We start from the raw sequence: 23,390 nt of genomic DNA on the forward strand, positions 1-23,390 counted from the left end.
CTTCCTTTGTGTTTTTGTCTCTCTCTAGGTATCTGAATTCCCCCATGAGAAGTGTCCTCCCAGCCTCTCATGCGCACCCCTACCTGTCCATGGGTAGCACCAGCTTAACTGATGTCCTGAAGAGCATTCCTCACCATGGATAGTTCACCCAAACTGACTGGCGAGACACTGATTGTCCATCACATTCCCCTGGTGCATTGCCAGGTCCCTGATAGACAGTGCTGCTCCGTGAGCAAAAAGACCAACCCCTTCTGCCAGCCAGAGCTAGGCATTACACAGACCTCTGCCCTTACGGACAGAGGCCTTTCACAAACTGACTCCTTGGTGTACAGCAGCTTTCTCCAGGCCTCCGAAACCTCAGCAGAGGCCTCAGACAACAAAGGCGACAAAGCGAGGGACTTGATTGTCCATAGTGTCAGTAAGCAACACAACCCTTTCCTGCTGAATGAGGGTAAAGACCTCAGCATCTTTGGGGATGACTTGGGTCAAAAATCTTTCCACCTTCACAACTCCGTTGTGGCTGGAAAATCTCCCTTTCATCTGCACGAGCTGGCCTTGCCCCCTTTCCACCTCCATGACTCCAACCACATTGTGAAATCCTGGAACATGGCCAGCCGGTCCGGTGTGGTAGACGGGCAAGAGGACAAAATCAGCAGTGACAATGTCCAGAAGAGGAACAATGCGAACCAGTGCCACCAGGCCTCAGAACGCATGGAGCTGGATGAATGCAGCTGCCATTGTGGCAGCTCCTCCAGATTCTCTTTCGATGGTGGCAACCAGGAGTGGAACCAGAACACAGGTGAATCGCTGAGGAATCAGGATGCCCTGCCGAGACGGACATGCAGCTGTTCCAGCTCAGAGCTCCAGCACTGTCACTGCTACAGTTCATCAAGTCAGTCTGAAGTGACTGACCAACAGATGGGCTACATAAGTGACTCTTCCTGCAACAGCTCTGATGGGGTGCTGGTGAACTTCAGTGCTCTCTACAACAAAATGAATGGCCATTCTCAATCTAACCTGAATTCAGCCAACCTGTCCTATGACTCTTCCTTCTGCAGCCACTCAGACACAGGAGCTTTTTACCTGGATTTGCATTCATCACCCACAGAATCCAAGATGTCTTGTGAGTCACATCACCCAGAGAGTTCAGGGAAGATGTGTGGGTGTCAGCACTCCTCCTCACCTGTCCTTGATGCTAACTGTAACTCCTACCACCTCCACCGTGAGCCTTGCACTTCAGAGAGCTCAGATCTCACTGCCTGCTTCCAGAGCCAAGCGCGGCTTGTTGTGGCTACTCAGAATTATTATAAGTTAGTCACGTGTGACTTGTCTTCCCAGTCATCCCCCAGCCCGGCAGGATCTTCCATAACTAGCTGCTCAGAAGACCATACCAAAGGTAGCCCAGCCCAGCCCACTGAATACTATCTGTTTAGAAGGCCTGACCTGAGACAAGAAGAAAGCAATGTGGAGTGCAGTGAAGAGGAGGCAAAGGGAGAAGCCACCCAGAACATGATTGAGGGTCAGGTCTATGTGAATGTGTCACCACCTAACCTCAACACAAGCCGGCAGCGCTCCAGGAGCTATGATCAGAACCTGGACAGGAGTCCTAGCAGCAGGCTGGGCTCTTTGGAGCGTATGGTGAGCTGTCCGGTCAAGCTGAGTGAAAGTCCAGCAATACCTATCCAGAGTTGCCCCCCAAAGCGAGTGACATCTTTTGCTGAACTGGCTAAAGGCAGGAAAAAGAACGGCACCTCCCCACCACTCCGGTCCAGTGGCGATTCCTCCTTGGAGTTCTCCCCTGTCCCTGAGACACAGCGAGATTGCCCAACTTTCCTTGAAGAAAGAGCTTGCTGCAGCCAGAGTCTTCCACCCATGCCCTTTATCCACAGCCTGAACCGGAGCTGCAAGGGCTTCTGTTTGAATCACACTTTTGGGGACAGCCAGGCTTTGTGTTCCACCAAAGACTCAGGCTCCAGTGAGACCATCCCCAGTGGGCATGGGGCAGGTGAGCAAGCCTCTCTCTCCCTGCTGATGGAGGCAGATGCCAGCTTCTCAGGTAGCTCTGCCAGTGGCCACAGACAAAGAGATGTTAGAGCCCGAGCAGACGGTAAGGAGCCAAACTAGGCAGAATGGAGAAGTAAAAAGAAAGGCTGCTTTTTGGGACATGAGGGGAGCAGCAGAGGAACCTGCATGGCAATGGGAGACCAGTGCCTGTGTAGTTTGTTTCCTGGTATACCACTCCTTGGGACAAAGCCCTGCTGTGCTTATTTCAGACCCAGATCAGTGCAAGTGTCTTGTCCTTGTATTTCTAAAGCCTTTTGAGGTTTTGTGCAAACCTCTCATATCGTGTAAGGGAGGACATGGCATTAGCACTTAGAGTCTGTGCAGCTTGGAGGACTGTCTCCCTTCCAGGGCACTGTACTCCCCTAGTCCATGAGAACCACCTGCCTTTAGCTCCCAAGACAGAGATTTGAAGATGCTCAGCAGAGCCATGTTCCCAACAGACGAAGGGAAGGGAACCATTGAGGAGTTTTTAGCCTTTCTTCTTTGGAGCTACATGGGGCAGAGGTGGGGCAGGAAGAGGCATAGCCAGCAGTCTCCTCTCAGTGCAGGATCAGGGAACTCACACAGTCTCTGCCAGGACTTACAACATGAGTCCTGCAGAGATTAGAGAAGCTGTGTGTCTCTGCTGGAATATCCTGGCCATATCCTCCACAGTGCATTGGATTGCAGCAAATGTTCCTCTGGAGGGTAATTGTCCCAGCTCCCTCTGCAGGAATACATGAATTGCTTTCCACCTTGATATTGCTGTTACATGTCCTGGTGAGGAAGCTGTGTGACAGCCTCATCAGAGGTACGGCCATTTCTCCAGCATGGCAGGAGACCTCCATCTCTGCCCTAGACAGTTCTTGTACCTGTTTCAAAAGTAAGAGCCTGTCTAAAATGGGGCTCTGACCAGACTGCTGTGGTAGATAGCCCCTAACATGCCAAGGACCTGACTGTCTCCATTTAATGTCCTGAAAATTTCTGGCAGGAGATAGGAAGAACATGTAATTCATTGCCATGGCAGGTGTGGGAGAGATTTTGGCCTTTGGAGCAAGAGTTTTTTGTGTATTGTCCTGTTTGTTTATTGAGCCTTGAATGTGCACTGGGTGTGGGATGGCAGGGAAGGCAGGTCTGCTGGGAGAAGGCAGCCGTGGGAGCAGCCCTCTTGGTTTGAAGAGGGATTGTTTGGAAGGAGCAAGAGCTGCTCAGGGAGTGGGAGGAGGGGGCAGACAGGAGCTCTCAGGGCAATATATCCCAGCAGTTCCTGCACCCCCTGCTGTGGTCCCTTCCTCTGCACTGTGACAGCAAGGCAGGCATTAGCGCTGTGTGGAAAGCTCCTGCCTGCAGCTGGAGATAGAGGCAGAGCTGCCTCGTGCTAGCTGAGAGCAGCATGCAAGCCTAGAGGGTCTGAGAAGGGACTAGAGGGAAAGCAAGCCCTGCTAAAGGCTAGCTATAGGGAGTGAGGCCTGGCACACCCCACAGGCAGCAAGTAACACCGGGGCTCTGCTTAGGATGGGTCCTTTGTCCCAGGATATGCTGTGGGCTGGAGGAGTGGTGGGGAAGGCAAGCCAGAAGCTGCCACGCCACGCTGGGATGTGGAGTGGTGATCAGGGATCCCAGCCAGCCCCATGTGTGCATCCAATGCTATGTGTGTTGTGCACTGTGTGCACAGCGTGTCATGCTTCATCTGTGTCCCTCAGGATACTGTGGCCCCACCAGGAGCTGCAGGCATGCACGCATAGGAGATCAGCCCAGCACATACCCTTAGGAAATCCCTGTTAGTCATTTGCTGAAGTGGACCTGCCTTTTCCAGGGTTGGAAGCTCTTCTGCTGTGGGCCTGATTCAGTTCAGGAACATCCTGCTTGGGTCTGGTACAGGCAGGGGGAGGAAGGGAGCTGTGTGCTCAGAGGGGGAAACAGTTACAAGAGAAAGAGGAGGGAGGGAGAAGGGGAAGCAAGCAGCCTTTCTGACAGCACTGAGTGCGATGTGGGATGCAGAGCTGTGGTGCTATTGCATGTAATGCTTGTGCTCAGCTGGGTGAGTTGGGATAAGAAATCTTGCCATACCACAGTGCATTGGGCCGTGTCTTTGTGGCACTGCCTGGATGGAGGCAGGCTGAGGGCAGGCGCTTGGGGCCATGGGCCATGGCTTGTGCTATCCTGGGAACAAGAGATGGGGAAGGGATGGGAATCTGGTGACCCTACCAGGAGAGAAAAGCCCCCAGTGCAGCGCCCTACTCTTCCAGACAGCTGTCAACAGCTGGAAACTCTGCATTTGGGGCCACAAGACTATGGGGGTGGATGGGATCCACCTGAGAGTACTGAGGGAGCTGGCAGAGGAGCTTGCCAAGCCACTTTCCATCATCTATCAGCAGTCCTGGTTAACAGGGGAGGTCCCTGATGACTGGAGGCTTGCCAATGTGACACCCATCCACAAGAAGGGCCGGAAGGAGGACCCAGGGAACTACAGGCCTGTCAGCCTGACCTCGGTGCCGGGGAAGATTATGGAGCGGTTCATCTTGAGTGCGCTCAACAGGCATGTGCAGGTCAACCAGGGGATCATGCCCTGATCAACCTGGCTGGGTGGCCGAGCCCAGAGACTTGTGGTGAATGGAGTTAAATCCAGTTGGTGACCAGTCACGAGTGGCGTTCCCCAAGGCTCAGTTTTGGGGCCAGTACTGTTTAATATCTTTATCAATGATCTGGATGAGGGGATTGAGTGCACCCTCACTAAGTTTGTAGATGACACCAAACTGGGTGGGAGTGTCAATCTGCTCGAGGGTAGGATGGCCCTGCAGAGGGACCTGGACAGGCTGGACCGATGGGCCGCGGCCAACTGTATGAGGCTTAACAAGGCCAAGTGCCGGGTCCTGCACTTGGGTCACAAGAACCCCATGCAACGCTACAGGCTTGGGGTAGAGTGGCTGGAAAGCTGCCGGGCAGAAAAGGACCTGTGGGTGTGTCGTAGTTTAGCCCCAGCCAGCAACTAAGCACCAGGCAGCCACTCGCTCACTCCCCCTGCCCCAGTGGGATGGGGGAGAGAATCGGAAGAGTAAGAGTGAGAAACACTCCTGGGTTGAGATAAGAACAGTTTAATAATTGAAATAAAGTAAAATAGTAATGATAATAATAATATAATAATAATAATAATAATATACAAAGCATGGCAGAGCATGGGAAGCTGAAAAGTCCTTGACTAGCATAAGCAGTACTTAGCAACAACTAAAACATCAGTGTGTTATCAACATTCTTCTCATGTTAAATCCAAAACACAACACTGTGCTTGCTACTAGGAAGAAACTTAACTCTATCCGAGCCGAAACCAGGGCGGGTTTCTATAATTCCATGATTCTATGGTTCTGTGATTCTATGATCCAGTAGCTAATCCACCTGGCTGTTAAAAACATAGTCAAGGGGCGGGGTTTCTAAGTGGAATATGCTTAGTACCAGCTTTCAGCCAGTGGATTCATCCTCCTTTCATCCACCACAGTGAAGAGACTTTTTCTCATGAATTCAGTCTTGCTGAAGATGATCCTTGACCACAGCTGAGAACCCTCCTAACTTTCACTTTGGTTATTATAACCTCTTCCCATCGAATCTCTTAGGACACTGAGTTGCTGGATCCTGTCCAGACAGGGGCAACAAAGCTGGTGAAGGGTCTGGAGAACAAGTCCTCATAAGCACAAGTCTTATGAGGAGCGGCTGAGGGAACTGGGATTGTTTAGCCTAGAGAAGAGGAGGCTGAGGGGTGACCTTATCGCTCTCTACAACTACCTGAAAGGAGGTTGTAGCGAGGTGGGTGTTGGTCTCTTCTCCCAAGTAAGTAGCAATAGGACGAGAGGAAATGGCCTCAAGCTGTGCCGGGCGAGGTTTAGATTGGATATCAGGAAAAATTTCTTCACGGAAAGGGTAGTCAAGCATTGGAACAGGCTGCCCAGAGAGGTGGTGGAGTCACCATCCCTGGAAGTGTTCAAAAAATGGGTAGACGTGGCACTTAGGGACATGGTTTAGTGGGCATGGTGGTGTTGGGTTGATGGTTGGACTGATGATGTTAGAGGTCCTTTCCAACCTTAATGATTCCTAGTTTTTACTTTCATTAAAAAATAATCCAGCCACCAAGCCAGGAAACATGAAATTAATTATTAATTACCTTTCTTCGGTGTGACCAGGTAGATGATCTCCTCAGCCTGGTGGCAGAGCTGAAGGAGGAGGTGCAAAGGCTGAGGAGTATCAGGGAGTGCGAGAGGGAAATAGACTGGTGGAGCAACACCCTACCGTCCCTGGGGCCAAGGCAGCAGGCGGAGGCCCCACAAGGAGTGGAGGATCCCCTACCCTCTTGCCAGCAAGCAGAAGGAGGGGATCCAAGAGACGGCGGGGAATGGAAACAGGTCCCTGCCCGGGGAGGCAGGCGAATCCCCTCCCGGCCTCCCTCACCTTCCCAGCTGCCCTTACATGACAGATATGGGGCTCTGGAAGTTGAGGGCCAGGCAAGTGGGGAGGAAGGTGAAGGTCCAGCCAGGGGGTTGCTGAGGGCCAGTCAGTCACCCCCATGGATTGTGACTGCCCCTGTTAAGAAAAAAAGGAGGGTAATTGTGGTGGGCGATTCCCTCCTGCGGGGAACTGAGGGCCCAATCTGCCGCCCGGACCCATCCCACAGGGAAGTCTGCTGCCTCCCTGGGGCCCGTGTTAGGGATGTTACTATGAAACTCCCTGATTTCATAAGGCCCTCCGATTATTACCCGTTGCTGGTTGTACAGGTTGGCAGTGATGACATTACAGAAAGAAGTCCTAAAGCGATCAAGAGGGACTTCAGGGCACTGGGGCGATTGGTCGCAGGATCGGGAGTGCAGGTAGTGTTTTCCTCTATCCCGTCAATGGCAGGGAAGAATGCTGAAAGGAATGGGAAAACTCACCTGATTAACAGGTGGCTCAGAGACTGGTGCCATCGGTGGAATTTGGGTTTTTTTGATCATGGGGAGGTTTACAAGGCACTGGGCCTGCTGGTGGCTGATGGAGATCAGCTGTCTCCAAAGGGGAAAAGGATTCTCGCTCATGAGTTGGCAGGGCTCATTGAGAGGGCTTTAAACTAGGTTTGAAGGGGGAAGGGGATATAAACAGGCTCACTAGAGAGGAGCCCAGGGGTGGCATGGAAACGTTCGGGGTGAAATCGATAGCCCATCTCAAGTGCATGTACACCAATGCACGCAGCATGGGCAACAAACAGGAGGAGCTGGAAGCCCTTGTGCAGCAGGATGGCTATGACATAGTCGCCATCACAGAGACGTGGTGGGACGACTCTCATGACTGGAGTGCTGCACTGGATGGCTATAAGCTCTTCAGAAGGGATAGGCAGGGAAAGAGAGGAGGTGGGGTGGCTCTGTATGTTAGGGAGTGTATAGAGCTCGACAGCGGTAATGATAAGGTCGAGTGCTTATGGGTAAGGTTGAGGGGCAAGGCCAGCAAGGCAGATGTCCTGTTGGTAGTCTGCTATAGACCACCCAACCAGGATGTAGAGATAGATGAAGCGTTCTACAAGCGGCTGGCAGAAGTCTCGCAATCGCCAGCCCTTGTTCTTGTGGGGGACTTCAACTTGCCGGACATCTGCTGGAAATACAACACAGCAGAGAGGCAACAGTCTCGGAAGTTCCTAGAGTGTGTGGAGGATAAATTCCTGACGCAGCTGGTAAGCGAGCCTACCAGGGGAGGTGCCTCGCTTGACCTGCTGTTTACAAACAGAGAAGGACTGGTGGGAGATGTCGTGGTCGGAGGCCATGATATGATAGAGTTCTTGATTCTTGGCGAAGTAAGGACGAGGGGCAGCAAAACTGTTACCATGGACTTCCGGAGGGCAGACTTTGGCCTGTTCAGGACGCTAGTTGGGAAAGTCCCTTGGGAGGCAGTCCTGAAAGGCAAAGGGGTCCAGGAAGGCTGGGTGTTCTTCAAGAAGGAAGTCTTAAGGGTGCAGGAGTGGGCTGTCCCCATGTGCCGTAAGACGAACCAGCGGGGAAGACGACCGGCCTGGCTGAATAGGGAGCTTTTGCTGGGACTCGGGGGAAAAAAGGAGAGTCTACCGCCTTTGGAAGAAGGGGCAGGCAACTCAGGAGGAGTACAGGGATCTTGTGTAGGTCATGCAGGGAGGAAATTAGAAAGACAAAAGCCCAGCTAGAACTCAATCTGGCCACTGTTGTAAGAGATAATAAAAAATGCTTTTATAAGTATATCAACAACAAAAAGAGAGCCAAGGAGAATCTCCATCCTTTGCTGGATGTGGGGGGGAACATTGTCACCGAGGATGAGGAAAAGGCTGAGGTACTTAATGCCTTCTTTGCCTCTGTGTTTAATAGCCAGAAGAGTCATCCCCAGGGTATTCAGCCCCCTGAGCTGGGAGACAGGGACAGGGAGCAGAATGGATCCCCCATAATCCAGGAGGAAGCAGTTAATGACCTGCTACGCCACCTGGATGCTCACAAGTCTATGGGGCCAGATGGGATCCACCCGAGAGTACTGAGGGAACTGGCAGAGGAGCTTTCCAAGCCACTTTCCATCATCTATCAGCAGTCCTGGTTAACAGGGGAGGTCCCTGATGACTGGAGGCTTGCCAACGTGATGCCCATCTACAAGAAGGGCTGGAAGGAGGACCCGGGGAACTACAGGCCTGTCAGCCTGACCTTGGTGCCAGGGAAGATTATGGAGTGGTTCATCTTGAGTGAACTCAACAGGCAAGTGCAGATCAGCCAGGGGATCGGGCCCAGCCAGCATGCCTTCATGAAAGGCACGTCCTGCTTGACCAACCTGATCTCCTTCTATGACCTGGTGACCCACCTGGTGGATGAAGGAAAGGCTGTGGACGTCATTTACCTGGACTTCATTAAAGCCTTTGACACAGTCTCCCATAATATTCTCCTAAGGAAGCTGGCGGCTCATGGCTTGGATGGGCGTACTCTTCGCTGGGTAAAAAACTGGTTGGGTGGCCGAGCCCAGAGAGTAGTGGTGAATGGAGTTAAGTCCAGCTGGCGGCCAGTCACGAGCGGTATTCCCCAGGGCTCAGTTTTGGGGCCAGCCTTGTTTAATATCTTTATTGATGATCTGGATGAGGGGATTGAGTGCACCCTCAGTAAGTTTGCAGACGACACCAAACTGGGTGGGAGTGTCGATCTGCTGGAGGGTAGGATGGCCTTGCAGAGGGACCTGGACAGGCTGGACCGATGGGCCGAGGCCAACTGTATGAGGTTTAACAAGGCCAAGTGCCGGGTCCTGCACTTCGTTCACAACAACCCCATGCAACACTGGCTGCCCAGAGAGGTGGTGGAGTCATCATCCCTGGAAGCGTTCAAAAAACGGGTAGACGTGGCACTTTGGGACATGGTTTAGTCTAGTCTACCCTTAATTGGTTTACTGTGGACTTGGTAATGTTAGGTTAATGGTTGGACTGGATGATCTTAAAGGTCTTTTCCAACCTAAACGATTCTGTGATTCTATGATTCTACATGTCTTTACCCTGCCAGCTCATGATGTGTGTAACTGGTTCAGACTGAACCACTCTGCTTGTGTCACTGGCCTCTAGCTCATCCTCTTCCTGCAGATGAGAGCAGGGTCCCTGCCCTCAGAGCCTGTGATCTGCCAGGCTGACGATGATTGTCCCTCTGCCCATCCTCACGCTCTGTCCCCCTTTCTCTCCCCGAAGGTGGTGGCACAGACAGCAAACCTGTGGTACGCTACAGCAAGGACCAGCGTCCCACGACTCTGCCCATCCAGCCCTTTGTTTTCCAGCACCTTTTCAGCAAGCCACCCAAGGCCCGTGCTCTGCACAGCCATTTTGCCTCCAGCCTTTCCCAACTCTACAGCTTGTCCAGCAACTGGCCTGCCAGCCAGCAGATCTCCTTCAGTTCCCAGTCCTCAGCCTCAGCCACCTCGGCAGAGCAGTCAGCAGCAGCGGGGAGCCAAGCCCACAGCATGCTCCTGACCCAATGCTCAGTGGATGGATCTGCCTCCTGCAATGATGGCTGCATGAAGAAGCCTGCCCCCGAGACAACCCGTCCGTCCCCCCTGGGGAGTTACTCTCCTGTGCGATGCAACGTGCCTTCCTTTCAAAGCATGGACTCCTCTTCCTCACCCACTGCAGAGAGGGCTGGAGAGAGTCAGCCTCCCAGGAGCAGATCCTGCCCCATCTCTGCCAGCCTGCTTCCCATGAGGTCTTCCCCTGCTGTCAGTGCCATGCAGCCCTCCCAAGCCACCAAAGCTGATGCCCTGAGGCAAAAGGAGAACCCCAAGCCTGTTCCCAAGAAGGAGGCATTGCTGGAGCCAAGCCCACCGCTCTCTGAGTACCGACTCCACAGTGGGTCCTTCCTGCCCCTCTTGGTGGACAGTATGCCCGTGAGCAGAGTGGGAGGCCATGCAGATCCCCACTGGAGGAGTGGCAATGAGACCAGCAGCTCTGGTCCCCTGAGCAGCATGGGAATACAGCCCCTCAATGGTAGGTTCCCATCTGCCAGGACGTGCTAGTCTGGAACATCTTCAGCTCTCTGGCTACTGCTCCCTACAGTACCACCCTCACTTATAGCTGCAGCCTGGGGCAAAATTGCATCTGGGTACTGCAGCACCCAACAGCCCCCATCATCACTCTGCCTGCAAAAGAAAGTCGTATGCTAAGAGCATGTCCATCCAGTCCTGACTTCTACACTGTGTCTCTGGAGAGGGCAGCATGGGGCTGCTGATATTACAGCACCCCACACCAGGTGCTTGCACCCCAAACCTGCTCCCTCTTTGCCCACAGCCATGAGGCCACCCAGGCTCCTGCCCTGCTCTGCCAGGCTGTGGCCTCCACCTCCCTTCATGTATGTATGCTAACATCCTGAAACGCTGCTGGACTTTTAACTAACTTGCTGTCTCTCTTTGTCCTTCCTCTTTCTCATCCTCTCTCTCCCCATTTCCCCTCCATGTTCTCCCTTCTGCTCACATCCTCCCGTCTGGTGCTCACTGCCTGCACCGTTCTAGCAAACCACCTCTCCCTGCAAGCACTGAAGTGGTGGGAGTACAGGCGGAGGAACCCCCTGGGTCTGGACCACATTTCGGGGCTGCCCGGCTTAGCAGGCAGCCTAGACAGGAGGCAGCAAGAGCCCCGGCTGAACCAGGGGAACCCCATCGTTGAGCTCCCTGGCACTCTCAACACCAGCCATTTCCACTGCAAGCTGAATGGTGCGCACCACCTTTCTGCTGGGGGGGTCTTGGGAGTTGACCTTGGGGCTCAGGTTCAGTATCCCAGCTACGCCTAGCCTCATCACTGCTCTTCCTGCTCTGAGCGCAAGGGATGATGCATTTGCTCACAGTGGAACTGAGGGGTACAAGACAAAGGTGAAAATTGCCTCACTGATGGGTACACTCTGTGTGGAGCCTCCCTTCTTCTCCACAAGGTGAGAGCAGTCAAGTCCAGCTCTGGGCTGGATTGAAGGGGAAAGTGAATGGCCCGAGAGCTGGTTCAGACCTCAGTAAGTGCTCCTGGACTGTGTCCAGCTTGTAGTTCATGTCTCATACAGGAGTTGTGCCCCTTGGAAATCTCATGTCTGTGTCCCACGGTGTCTGCCCATCTGCCCCAACCCTGGGAGCATGCTAGGTGCTGGGCTGTAGCTCTCATGGGGTAGCTGGCAACACTGTAGGGCTCCATGGAGCTCTGTCTTCTCCATTCTCTGCCCTTAAGGTCTTCTCTGTGCTCCAGAACCTATGTAGGAAGGGCTGAGAGTGGCAGGCTGCTTTTGGCTGAACCTTTGAGTCCTCCAGGAGGAGCAGAGGGGTCTGTCTGTGGGAGGGAGAGCATTCTTGAGGCCAGCCTCAAGTCATGGAGTGAATTCCCCAAAGCTCTACACCTCACTGCCAACCCAAACAGTTTCTTCATCCCTCCTTCATGGGAAGATGCCTAGCCCAGAGCTGGGGAATCAACCAGATAGAAATGGAGCACATGAAATTGCTCCTGCAAAAGTCACCCCTTGAAAATAGAGACCATCCCAGGGGACAAGCAGAAGGCATGTAGTTTGTTCCCTGTGGATGCCTGCGAGTGACAAGTAGGGATTCTCTCTGTGCTCTATTTTTGACCCCACTTGCTGGGCCTATCCACACAGCAGCTCTGGGAGTCTGGTGCAGTGAGGTTTTCCTTAGCACCAGCTCACGAGGGTGAACCTCCCACAGCATCTTCCAGTGCCCATGGGCCCCCAGTCAAGCTGGAGCTAGATGTTGGGTGGGCTGTGGGGTTGAACTCTACAGGCTCATGTTGCAAACCATTGCTGGAAGAGTAACAAGCCTGTAGCCTTGCTGTCTTGGACAGGCTGGTGTGAAGACCCCTGCTGGTGCAGGTTGCTTCTGGGAAAAGCAAACAATGTGGGAGAGGCTTTGGTATAAGGGCTTGGGGCTGATCCTTCTCCTCCCTGTCTTGGCCCTGCAGGGCAGTCTATGAGGCAACTCCAGCTTACCTACACTGACTTCTTCCCTGACTACTTCTCACTAGCAGAGAAACCCCCCGCTGAGTTCTGCCTCTCCCCAGATGGCAACACAGAGTCCATCTCCATTGACCTGCTGCAGAAGAAGGGTGAGTCTGTGTGTCTCGTGACAGTGGAGGAGGGTGTGGCATAGCGCAGCATAAGACAAATAGTGCTTCTCTCTGTCTCTTCTCATCTCTGTAGACATAACGGTTTCTTTCCCTGCCCTTCTCTACTGTAGCATCATAACTACACGTCCCCCTGGACTGATGGCTGTTTCCATGGCAGGTTCTTGTGTTCTCTGCACCATGCCACATGCTATGGAGTATGTTTGAGCTGCTTGTCCCAGGAAGTATGATTAGAAAGGATCTTAAGTCCACAAGAAAGGGCAGAGAGAGCAGGCAGGCACACGAGTATGACCCTAAGGCAGGTCATGCTGCCACCCCTGTCTCAGTATACAAGGGTGGACCTGTGAATCTGTGTGATGTTGCAGATGTGCTAGCCTGAGATTTTGTAATTTAGGTAAAAGGTCTGTTGGGTCCTACATGGTAAAGCATTTATGTAAAAGGGCGGGAGAAAGGATTCCAAGCAGGACAAGATATGGCTGAGACCCATGGTAGAGGCAAGCTTGGGGACTGGGTTGTTGACAGCTGCCTCGGTAATCATGTCAGAGGCAAGGGATGTGCAGAAAGGTTCCTATGCCTTTGCCAACTATGTGTTGGTGATTACCAGATGGCAGCCTTCCCCTCTATTCCACTTCTGTTCTTGCATCATACTGATGCAGATGTCAGATTACCCACCACTAGCTTGTTACTGAAAGTCATTACATAGCTTGCCAAATGCAGGGCAGAAGCCCTGCCACCCTGTAAGATAAAAGCAGCAAAAGACTCATTGTCTCAGACCCCGCCTCTGCTCCCTCAAGGAATGGTGCATGGAGGTGATGGTCCATGACCCTTGGGAACATTGACAGGGTGTCTTATGCTTCAGCCACTTCTAAAGGTTGTCATACTGTTGGGCTGATACATGAGTGTTGGAGCCAGCAGGGACAGATTTGGTGAGGAGTTAGGGGGGGTTCTGCATGATTTTGACAGAGAGCTGACATGAGCTGATCATGTCACCAGATGTATTGGGTTTGCGTGGCAAGGTTTTGGTAGTGGGGGGGATACAGGGGTGGCTTCTGTGAGAAGATGCTAGAAGCTTCCCCTATGGCTGATAGAGCCAATGCCAGCCGGCTCCAAGACAGACCTGCTGCTAGCCAAGGCCGAGCCAATCGTGGCTAGCAGTAGCGCCTCTGTGATAACATATTTAAGAAGGGGGAAAAAAAACCCAACGGAACACAAACTGCAGCTGGAGTGAGGAGTGAGAATATGTGAGAGGAACCACTATGCAGACACCAAGGTCAGTGAAGAAGGAGGGGGAAGAGGTCCTCCAGGCACCAGAGCAGAGATTCCCCTGCAGTGTGTGGTGAAGACCATGGTGAGGCAGGCTGTCCCCCTGCAGCCCATGGAGGTCCACGGTGGAGCAGATATCCACCTGCAGCCCATGGAGGACCCCGCGCCAGAGCAGGTGGATGCGCCCAAAGGAGGCTGTGACCCTGTGGGAAGCCCGTGCTGGAGCAGGCTCCCGGCAGGGCCTGTGGACCCATGGAGAGAGAGAGGAGCCCACGCTGGAGCAGGTTTGCTGGCAGGACTTGGGACCCACGCTGGAGCAGTCTGCTTCTGAAGGACTGCACCCCATGGAAGGGTCCCACGCTGGAGCAGTTTGTGAAGAACTGCAGCCCATGGGAAGGACCCATGTTGGAGAAGGTCATGGAGGACTGTCTCCCATGGGAGGGACCCCATGCTGGAGCAGGGGAAGACTGTGAGGAGCCCTCCTCTGAGGAGGAAGGAGCAGCAGAGACAACATGTGATGAACTGACCACAACCCCTATTCCCTGTACCCCTGCGCCGCTTGGGGGGAGGAGGTAGAGAAAATTGGGACTGAAGTTGAGCCTGGGCAGAAGGGAGGGGTGGGGGGAAGGTGTTTTAAGATTTGTTTTTTATTTCTCATTATCCTACTCAGTTTTGATTGGCAATAAATTAAACTGATTTTCCCCAAGTCGAGTCTGTTTTGCCCGTGACAGTAATTGCTGAGTGATCTCCCTGTCCTTATCTCGACCCATGAGCTTTTTCATTATATTTTCTCTCCCCTGTCCAGTTGAGAAGGGGAGTGATAGAGCAGCTTTGGTGGGCACTTGGCATCCAGCCAGGGTCAACCCACCACACCAGAGAGGGCATGTGTGTTAACATGGGCTTGAAATGCCCCTGCCTGATTTAGTCATGAAGTGTTTGGTCAGGGTCTTTCCTAGAAGCCCCTCAGGCAGCTCTCTGTCTCTGTCTTTCCCTCTAGGTCTGGTGAAGGCAATCAACATTGCTGTTGACCTGATTGTGGCTCACTTTGGAACCAGCAGGGATCCAGGTGTGAAGGTAAGTCTTGCTTTCAGTATGGCTTCTCAACATCATGAGTGACATGGAGAGGATGGAGAAAGATTGCCTCTCCATTCTCTTCCAGTTAAAAAGCTACAGGGTATCCAATGAAGCTAGTAGTACCAAGAACAAAAGAAACAAAGGCGATGATACATCATGCAGCAGATGAGAGTAAATCTGTGACAATTCTTGCTGTATGATGCTGGGGGTGCTAAAAGGTTATGTGGATTTAAGGGAAGATCAGAAAAATACAGGGAAATTCATTGAGTCTACCAAACACATAGGAATCATGTCCAGCTTAGGTAGTCTCTGCGTTGAAAGTAGTTGTAGGCTGGGAGAGTATTAAGGGGAAGTATTATATGTTTGCTCTGGTTTGACTCTTTCTTGTGTACTTACTCATGGCTCTTTATAAGAAAGAATATCAGGCTAACTGGACTCCTGGTCTGATGCAGTACACCAGCTCTTTTTTCTCATATAGTGGAGAGCTGTGTTTCCCTCCTCCACCCATCCAGTGATTCTGTTCTGGTACTGACGCCAGGGCACAGTGCAGTGTCCCCAGTCCCTTGATGTCTCACAGGGCTCTGTAATGATAAAAAAGTGCATCAGTCATTGCCCATCTGGGGCAGTTGGGCTTCCCCTATAGCCCTTACCATGAACCCACTAGCTTCAGAGTTCATCTAGGTTGCCCATGGGGCTGGATGTCTTTGGCCTGTGCTGCCCTCATCTCCCATTTCTGGAATAACACAGGCAGAGCAAACTCACTTCTGTTTGTACCAGCCAGTGTTTGCAGTCCTATGACACTCAGCATCTTTGTGGTGCCGCCTCAGAGCTGAATGCTCTGCTTCAGTCACAGGGACTCTGGGGCAGCAATGTGACACTGTTTGGACATGACAACTGCCCTGGAGTGCCATCCCCAAGATGAAACCTGACTGGGACAGATTCCAAGCCCATTCAATCTTATCTCAGAGCCCAGGGTAATTTGCCCCTAATTACAATTGTTGCTGATGCAGAGATTGCTGTGCAGCATAACCAGAGCTGTTTGGATTTCCACAGCTTTTGAAAGCTTCGCTGTGAATTTCCTGTTCTTGCAGTGTTGGTTTGGGGAATAATCGCAACATTCCCCCATTACTTTACTTGCCAGACAACACTGTGGTTTTGATCTGGGGTTTCATTATGCATCAGTGTGCCAAGGGCTGAGCATTCACCTGTCAAAAGGCAGCACCTGTCCCTGATGCTCCCATGCTCAATGGATCTGGTGGGATTATTCCTGACCCAGAAGTTCAGTCTCAGTTCAGGACCTTTGTGGACCCATGCCAACTGGCCAGTGTAATTCCAGCTCAGCTGGTAAAATCTGTGCCCTGGATACAACTGCCTGGGACCACCGACATGATGTGCAAGGCTGACCCCTTTGGATAGACCCCTTGGCAACTCAAGGACTGTATGCAGCAGAATATGTCCCTGCTCTGCTGATGCTGGGCTCTTACATGCTTCCTTACCTCAACCTGGACTCTGTCCATCCATTTTGCCCTCGCCCTGTTTATTTATAGTAATCCCTAGGAATTATAGCTCGGCATGTCACTGAGTTAAGTGTTCCTTAACCCCTCGGTACTGGAAGTTCTTATGTCGCTTGCTGCTTCCTACTTCAAAAATAGCAACAAGAAAATCTACAGCAGCAGAAAAAGCCCTTACTCTCTTCCTCAAGCAGGACAGCCTTGTTATACCCATAGGGAGAACTGGGCATCCCTTCTAACTGGGATATCCTCTTCTCAAGCTGGGATATTCTCTTCCCAAGCTGTTGCCTCATCCCAGCCTGGGGCAGACCTTGCAGGGAGCAACCCAGAATTGGTGTATGAGGCAGCAGGGGTAAAGGGGAAGAGCCTGCCTGTTCAAGGAGCTGCTGAGCATCATCGTAGCCTGGATATTGCCTGCTGGGTGTTTGTAGTAGGCAAGTGGGACTGGACTGTTCACATGCATCTGTACCTTGTAGAGCAACCCTCTCCCTGTTGCCTGTTCTCCCTTAGGCCAAACTTGGGAATAGCTCCGTGAGCCCCAACGTGGGGCATCTCATCCTGAAATACCTGTGCCCTGCTGTCCGGGACATCCTGAGTGATGGGCTCAAGGCTTATGTCCTGGACATGATCATTGGCCAGAGGAGGAATGTCCCCTGGAGCATGGTGGAGGCATCCACCCAGCTAGGTATGGAGGGTTTACAGTGATGCCCATTGCTCTGCGGTACTCCTGTGTTGTGGCTGGGAGGTGCTGGGGAAGGTTGACTATAAGTATGGGGATGCAGAATAATACCTGGCTCCCTGCACAGAACAAGGTGCACTTTGACCTTCTCTTGCAAGGTGGGAGAGCCACTGCTCTATTCTGTCCAAATATTTATTCTCATTTTCCCTGCAATTTCTAAATTCTTCTATAACAGCCCCTAGCAATAAAAAAAAAGAAAGAAAAAAGCCCTAAAAGAATTCCCTTTTCCCTCCTCTAAGTTTCCAGGGTGTCTCTAGACCTTCATCTTTAGCCCTGCATAGCTACTGTATAAGGCAGAGCTGTGCTCTAGCCTGGTCTGTAAGAAAATTTGCACACACAGCTCACTTGGCTCAAGCATGCCCACATCACCTACACCCTCTGCTAGCACCAGTCTGCACCCTGGATTGTGGCAGTGGCTACCATCCAGGAGAACTCCTTTCTGAGGTTACAGATGGCAGGGCCACACTGATTTCTGCATCATGAAGAGCTTACATCCAGGGCTGGGAAGCCTCCTAGCCTGTTCGTGGCAAATCTCCAGCTCTGGGGTTATCTCTGTGATTGCAGACACCCCAAATTATAACCACCCACCATAATATTCTGTTTACCTGCTGATTCTGAGCTGAGGGCCATGATTGTCCCTGAAGTGTGGGAGACAGGTCCCTGGGGTACTTTCCATCCATTGAAACTCTCCCAAAGTTTTGGAGTGGCAGTCTGGGACAGACCACAACTTCACCCCTTGTGAAGTCTAACTGTTGGGATGGAGTGAGCTCATCTTGATGATTGGCGGAGGGGCAATGCACGTACGGGCATGGGCACCCAGCCAACTTCTGTCTTTGCCTTGTTGCTCCTTCCCGTGATGCCGTTTTGGCTTTGCTGACCACAACTAATCTCAATATTTCGCTTCTTTCCATAGGCCCCTCTACCAAGTTGCTGCACAGCCTCTATAGCAAGATCAGCCAGTACACAGAGCTCACCAACCACACCATGAGGTTCAATGCATTCATCTTTGGCCTCCTCAAGTAAGCAGGCTCCCTGGGCTGACTGCATGTCACTGTCCAGGGCTGGCAGCAGGTGCCGGACCTTGACTGCAGACAGGCACAGTTGCCAATGAAAGACTTAAGAAACCTGGGAAGCCACTCCCCAGCTGTAGGTGAGGGAAGGAAGAAGCTGTGAGCCTCAGGGAACTCCAGAAGGATCAAAACCTACCCCTACCAGGCCAGAACTGAGAAGGGCTGGCTGTAGCCCACTGAAGAACATTGTCAGCTTGTTTTAGCCCCAAAACATTAGGTGGGAAGAGTCTGTCTGTCAGGGTTCATATAGGGACAGACATAACATATGCATAAATTACTCCTGAAAATCCCTGCTTAAATCATTGGAGCTGCAGTGAATCCCAGTGCATGAGGCTCTGAAGGAGAAATTGCCCTGGTTCAGGACTCAAGGCTGACCCTTCCAGATTGGATAAGGAGTGTGCACACTACACTCTGTGTTAAACAGAAGGCAGCCACGGTAAAGGGATGAGTGCTGTTAGGATAGTATTTCACTGCTCCTCTCCAGTGGTCAGCAAGAGCTCTGACAGTGGCAACAGAGTCCCCAAGATCTCCAAATGTTGGGGGACCCTTACAAGCAGGAGCAAGACTGCTCTCCCCACCCAGGATGGCCCAGCTCTCCCCTGCTGGCACAGGATGCCAGCATATTTTGGGCCAAGCCTGCAGCAATGGTCTCATGTTTGTAGATGATTTACCTCTTTCACATGAGCCCTTCTCAGCAAAGCTAAGCTCTGCCAAGGACATAGGAGCTAAATGGTGAGGAAACTTGCTGGAAACATGGTTGTTAGGGGTTACAGTTGCACAATGCCTCATGTAAAGTAAACTGGCTCTGTGACAGGCTGGGTGGCTGTGGTCAGTGCATGCTGATGGGAGTGAGCTAGGTCTTGAGGTTCACAGGGCTATGCTGTGTAAATGCCCTTTTCCAGCCACACTTCTTGTAGAACAGCTAGGATGAAGGGGGTGAATTGATTTTCACTTTTTCTTTCTTTCCCTGCTTGCTTTCCCTTCCTGCAGTATCCAGTCCTTGGAGTTCTGGTTCAACCACCTCTACAACCATGAAGGTAAGAGCCTGAGGGATGTGGGCTGCAGTGGGGGCCAAATTCTGCACAATGTAGAGCGCAGATCTAAGCTTTGAGGCACGTGTGTCTCTTGTTGGTCTCTCAGCCTAGGCTGCTCCCCTCTGCTCTGAGCTGAAGGACTAGACTATACACAGTCCCAGTGTATGTGTTGCTGGAGGGCTGCTCAGCTAAAGGGAGCGAGGTGGAAGTCAAAGCTCCATGCAGCTCCCTCCACCTGAGCTGTGGAGAGCCTGGCCAGCCATGTCCTTCCCAGCTGCAGCTAGTACTCAAGGTTATCACCTCCAATGCAGATCCCTCAATCTACCTGCAGGAGACCAGATCTAACCCTCCCCAAATTTCTGCATTCCCTGCCCAGTGCCTGAGATCTTCATATGGCTGGAGGTGTGAATACTTAGCTGAAACCCTACAGGCATGGGAAATGGAAAGGAAAACCTCCTGACAAATTAAAAGCAGATTTTACTGGGTGTATCTGTTTTTTCAACCAGAAATGTTTCTGGAGTGTACAGATAACCCAGCAGCAATGACCAAGCTGCCAGATGCTTAGAAACAGCATGACTAAGTGCTAAGTGCACAGTGAGACAGACACCCTTGACCTGCTGGATCCCCTGAGAGTGCTGCTGGCTCAGCCTGTGCTCGGCCCAGGGCCCCATGCACTCCAAGAAGTCCAGCCCAGTATCTTCTGGCAGGTTTGGGGGCTGACAGCAGACATTTCTTGGGTCTGTGTGTGCAGTCAGCACTTCTCTCTGGAGCAGACAGGAAAATAGACTTGCCTTTGTACTGAGCAGTGTGGCAAGAGAAAGCACCCTGTTTTTCTGGAGCAGAAGACAACCATCTGTTTCAAGCCATCATTAAGAGCTGGAAGTGTGAGCAATAGCTAGGGCTGTCAGGATGCAGAAGGCTAGGCAAAGGGGTTGGAGATAAGGTCCAAGTCCTGTCTATGGTGTAAGTTTGTTATCTCACTGGGGCCAAACGGCCACAAATCCTGTTCCCAACTCTCTCCCTGGGGCGGGGGGGGCACTGCAGATGTGGTCAAATTAAGTGAAGGATGAATGCCGTAGGTAGAAATGTTAGTTCATTTAGTTAGGATCCACAGTTCAGCCCAGCCAGATCCCTGGAAAGACTGTATTCAGCTGTCCCCAACACCTCTCTCTCTCCAGGGGACTGGTACTGGCCAGATCTGCAGCTCCTTGTTCATCTCCAGGAGGTGGGGAAGAGAATCTTAATGTGTGCCAACCCTCTTTGATGCTCTTTATTTGCACCCTACTCCCATGGCATTTGTAGCAGAGGTCATCCTGGTGGATAGTCTGACAAGCAGGTCCTGGCTGCAGGCGTGACTGGAAGCAAGACCTGGGCCAGTTTGCCCAGAGCTCACAGAACATCTGGTGCTCCCTGACCCAGTGCTGAGCCTCACACTGCAGCCACAGCTGTGACCAAAAACTAGTGTCCAACTCCTTTCCCCATAGCTTCAGCAGCTTCTTGGTGGTTTGACAAAGGTGGCAAGGGCCTCTCATCTAATTAAATGTCTCTTGCCCTACAGATATCATCCTGGCACACTACCAGCCAGTAGGCTTTTTGTGCCTTTCTCATAGTGTGTGCCAACCTCTTTTCGAGGAGCTCCTGCTCCTGCTCCAGCCTCTCTCCTTGCTACCCTTCAACCTAGACCTCCTTTTTGAGCACCACCTGATGCAGATGGGCAAAGAGCAGCAGCAGCAAAAGGAGCTGCTGCGTGTGAAGCAGGACCTGCTGCTTTCCACACACTCCACCTTGCAGCTGATGCGGATGCGGGGCAGCAGTGAGGATCCTTACGGCTGCAGCACTGCCCCTGAAGCATGCAAAGTGGGTGCCAGAGATGATGACATCTCACCAGGCCACAGCACCCAGCAAGCTGCGAGTGAGAGGGTCAAGGGGGTGGGGGCCTCCTGCGGAGATGGCAGCAGGGAGGAAGAGCGAAGGAAGGTGCGCGAAAGTATGTGGGAGGGGAAGAAGGACAAGCAGGCGGGCTGGTGGTACCAGCTCATGCAGAGCTCTCAGATTTACATTGAGGGCTCGGCCGAAGGCTCGAAGTTCATCCGCTATGAGAAGGCGGCAGCTTTGAATGCTGTGCCCAGGTCAGTGGAGACCTGCAAGGCACCACCCCCCCGTGAAGGGGTGGTGGAGGGTGCAGAGGCTGAGGGTACCTTGGAGGAGAGGCCCAAGACTGCCAGCAAGCCAAGTCCTGAAGCTGTGGAAGAGCCCTTGGAAAAGCCCCAGCAGGTACCGGTTGGCGAAGAGGTGAAGGAATGGAGCTGGCCCTTCTGGATGGGCAGCCCCCCAGACTCAGTGCTTACAGAGCTGAAGCGCAGCAAGGAAAAGGAGATTGGGACTCAGCAAAGAGTGGGAGTAGCAGCAGCAGCCCCCCAAGAGGAGAGCAGCATCAGTGCATCAAAGGGCAGCCAGCCCATCAAGTGGGGACACTTTTTTGGGTCCAGGAAGGTGCAAAAAGAACCCAGGCAGCCTAACAGGTAGGGATGGGGCTGGGGAGGGCTAGTTAACCTGGGGTTGCAGCAGTGCAGGTGAAAGTCAGGTCAATAGCCAACCACTGGGCTACACCATGATGGTACATCAGAGGCAGTGTGTGAACGGAGAGGTCTGTCACCCCTGCCCAGCCCTGCCTGCCTGCCCGCCCACACCACTATTTCCCTCCTCAGCTCGTACCCTTGCTCAGTCTTCTGCCTGAGCTCTGTTGCTGCCTCCTCTCCTAAGCCCCCTCTCTGCAGGAAGGGCCCCTGCTGCACCGCCTCCATCATCACCTCATCCCTCCCAAAAACACGTAAGTGAGAGCAAAACATGGAGCCATCCCTGTTGCTCACAACGAGTGAGGAGGAGACATGAAGTTGCCCCATGTAACTGGGCCCTCCCCACATTGCCTCTCCATCTGCACCCTTCTTCTATGGCCACTGGAAATGTCCTTCCCAGTCTAGGCCATGGTGTGTCTGGAGGATGCTGAGCTCTCCCCGCCAGGAGACAGCCTGGGGACCACAGTGCACTTTGTGCATGGAGCCAGACCTCTAAGACATGACCTTGCCATGAGAGCAGCTGCTCCTTGCCCCCAGGTATGCTTTCCTGCCACTACCTGCTTCTATCTCCTTCTTGCAGGTTGCCCTCCGGCTGGCTGAGCTTGGACAAGTCCATGTTCCAGCTGGTGGCCCAGACGGTCGGGGCAAGCATGTGGCAAGAAGCAGAGCCCCTCCGGCCAGAGCCACCTGAAGTGCCTCCTGAGGCGTGGCCAGCCTCAGGGCTGTCTGCCCACCCTCCCTGGTGAGCGGTGTGGTGGGTTGGGTTTGGCACGGTGCTGCCTGTTGCAGTTCACCTGGCCCCCTTTGTACTCATGGACCAGGGGACGGTTCAGGGCAGTGACACAGCTTGTACATCCTTCCACCCCAACTCTGCAATCTGCAGGCAATGGGGAGCTGGGGGGCAGCTGAGAGCCTGGCTGGGGAGGGAGGCAGAGGGTGTTTTCCTCGATCCTCTGTGCCCGAGGTGGTCCCTGGGCTTCAGTGGGGTGAGTGTGCTGTGGCAAGTTAACCCTTCCTCCCCTCCCTCTGCCTGCAGTGAGGTGAAAGCTCTTTGCCATCACATTGCCACCGAGGCAGGACAGCTGAGCTTCAACAAGGGGGACATCCTGCAGGTCATCTCCAAGATGGACGGTGACTGGCTGCAGTGCAGCCTTGGCTCTGAGAAGGGACTGGTGCCCATCGTGTATGTCACCCACCCGGAAGACAAGGACTATTGACATGGCTGGGAGGCCAAGCACAGTACCATGGGCTGCTGAGGCTTGTCTGGGGAAGCCCACCCTGCCAGAAGAACAGACACAGCTTCTTGCTAGTTTCTTACCATTACAGAATACAGTAACCATAGGTGGTTCCTTCTTGCTCCTCCTGCAGCTGCCAAAGGCTGACTTGGCCCCTGGGGCCTTCTGCAAGCTGCACCTCATATTGCCAGGCATCGCCATGCATGCAACCACACCAGGGACTATCTGAGCCCCCTGCACCCCATGCC

The 23,390-nt window shown here is 52.8% G+C and overlaps 1 protein-coding gene across 1 annotated transcript; it reads left to right on the forward strand.

The window, feature by feature from the left end:
- Positions 1-135: 135 nt before the first annotated feature.
- On the forward strand, positions 136-23,124 carry LOC142596503 (AP-4 complex accessory subunit RUSC2-like). Its single transcript, XM_075725630.1, has 11 exons — positions 136-2,107; positions 9,731-10,519; positions 11,041-11,241; positions 12,479-12,622; positions 14,901-14,977; positions 16,999-17,173; positions 18,141-18,246; positions 19,288-19,334; positions 20,890-21,853; positions 22,488-22,649; positions 22,944-23,124. Exons 1-11 carry the CDS (start codon positions 136-138, stop codon positions 23,122-23,124), a joined length of 4,818 nt encoding a protein of 1,605 aa, XP_075581745.1.
- Positions 23,125-23,390: the final 266 nt, after the last annotated feature.

Source organism: Pelecanus crispus, chromosome W (assembly GCF_030463565.1).
Source record: "Pelecanus crispus isolate bPelCri1 chromosome W, bPelCri1.pri, whole genome shotgun sequence".
Taxonomy (NCBI): Eukaryota; Metazoa; Chordata; class Aves; order Pelecaniformes; family Pelecanidae; genus Pelecanus; species Pelecanus crispus.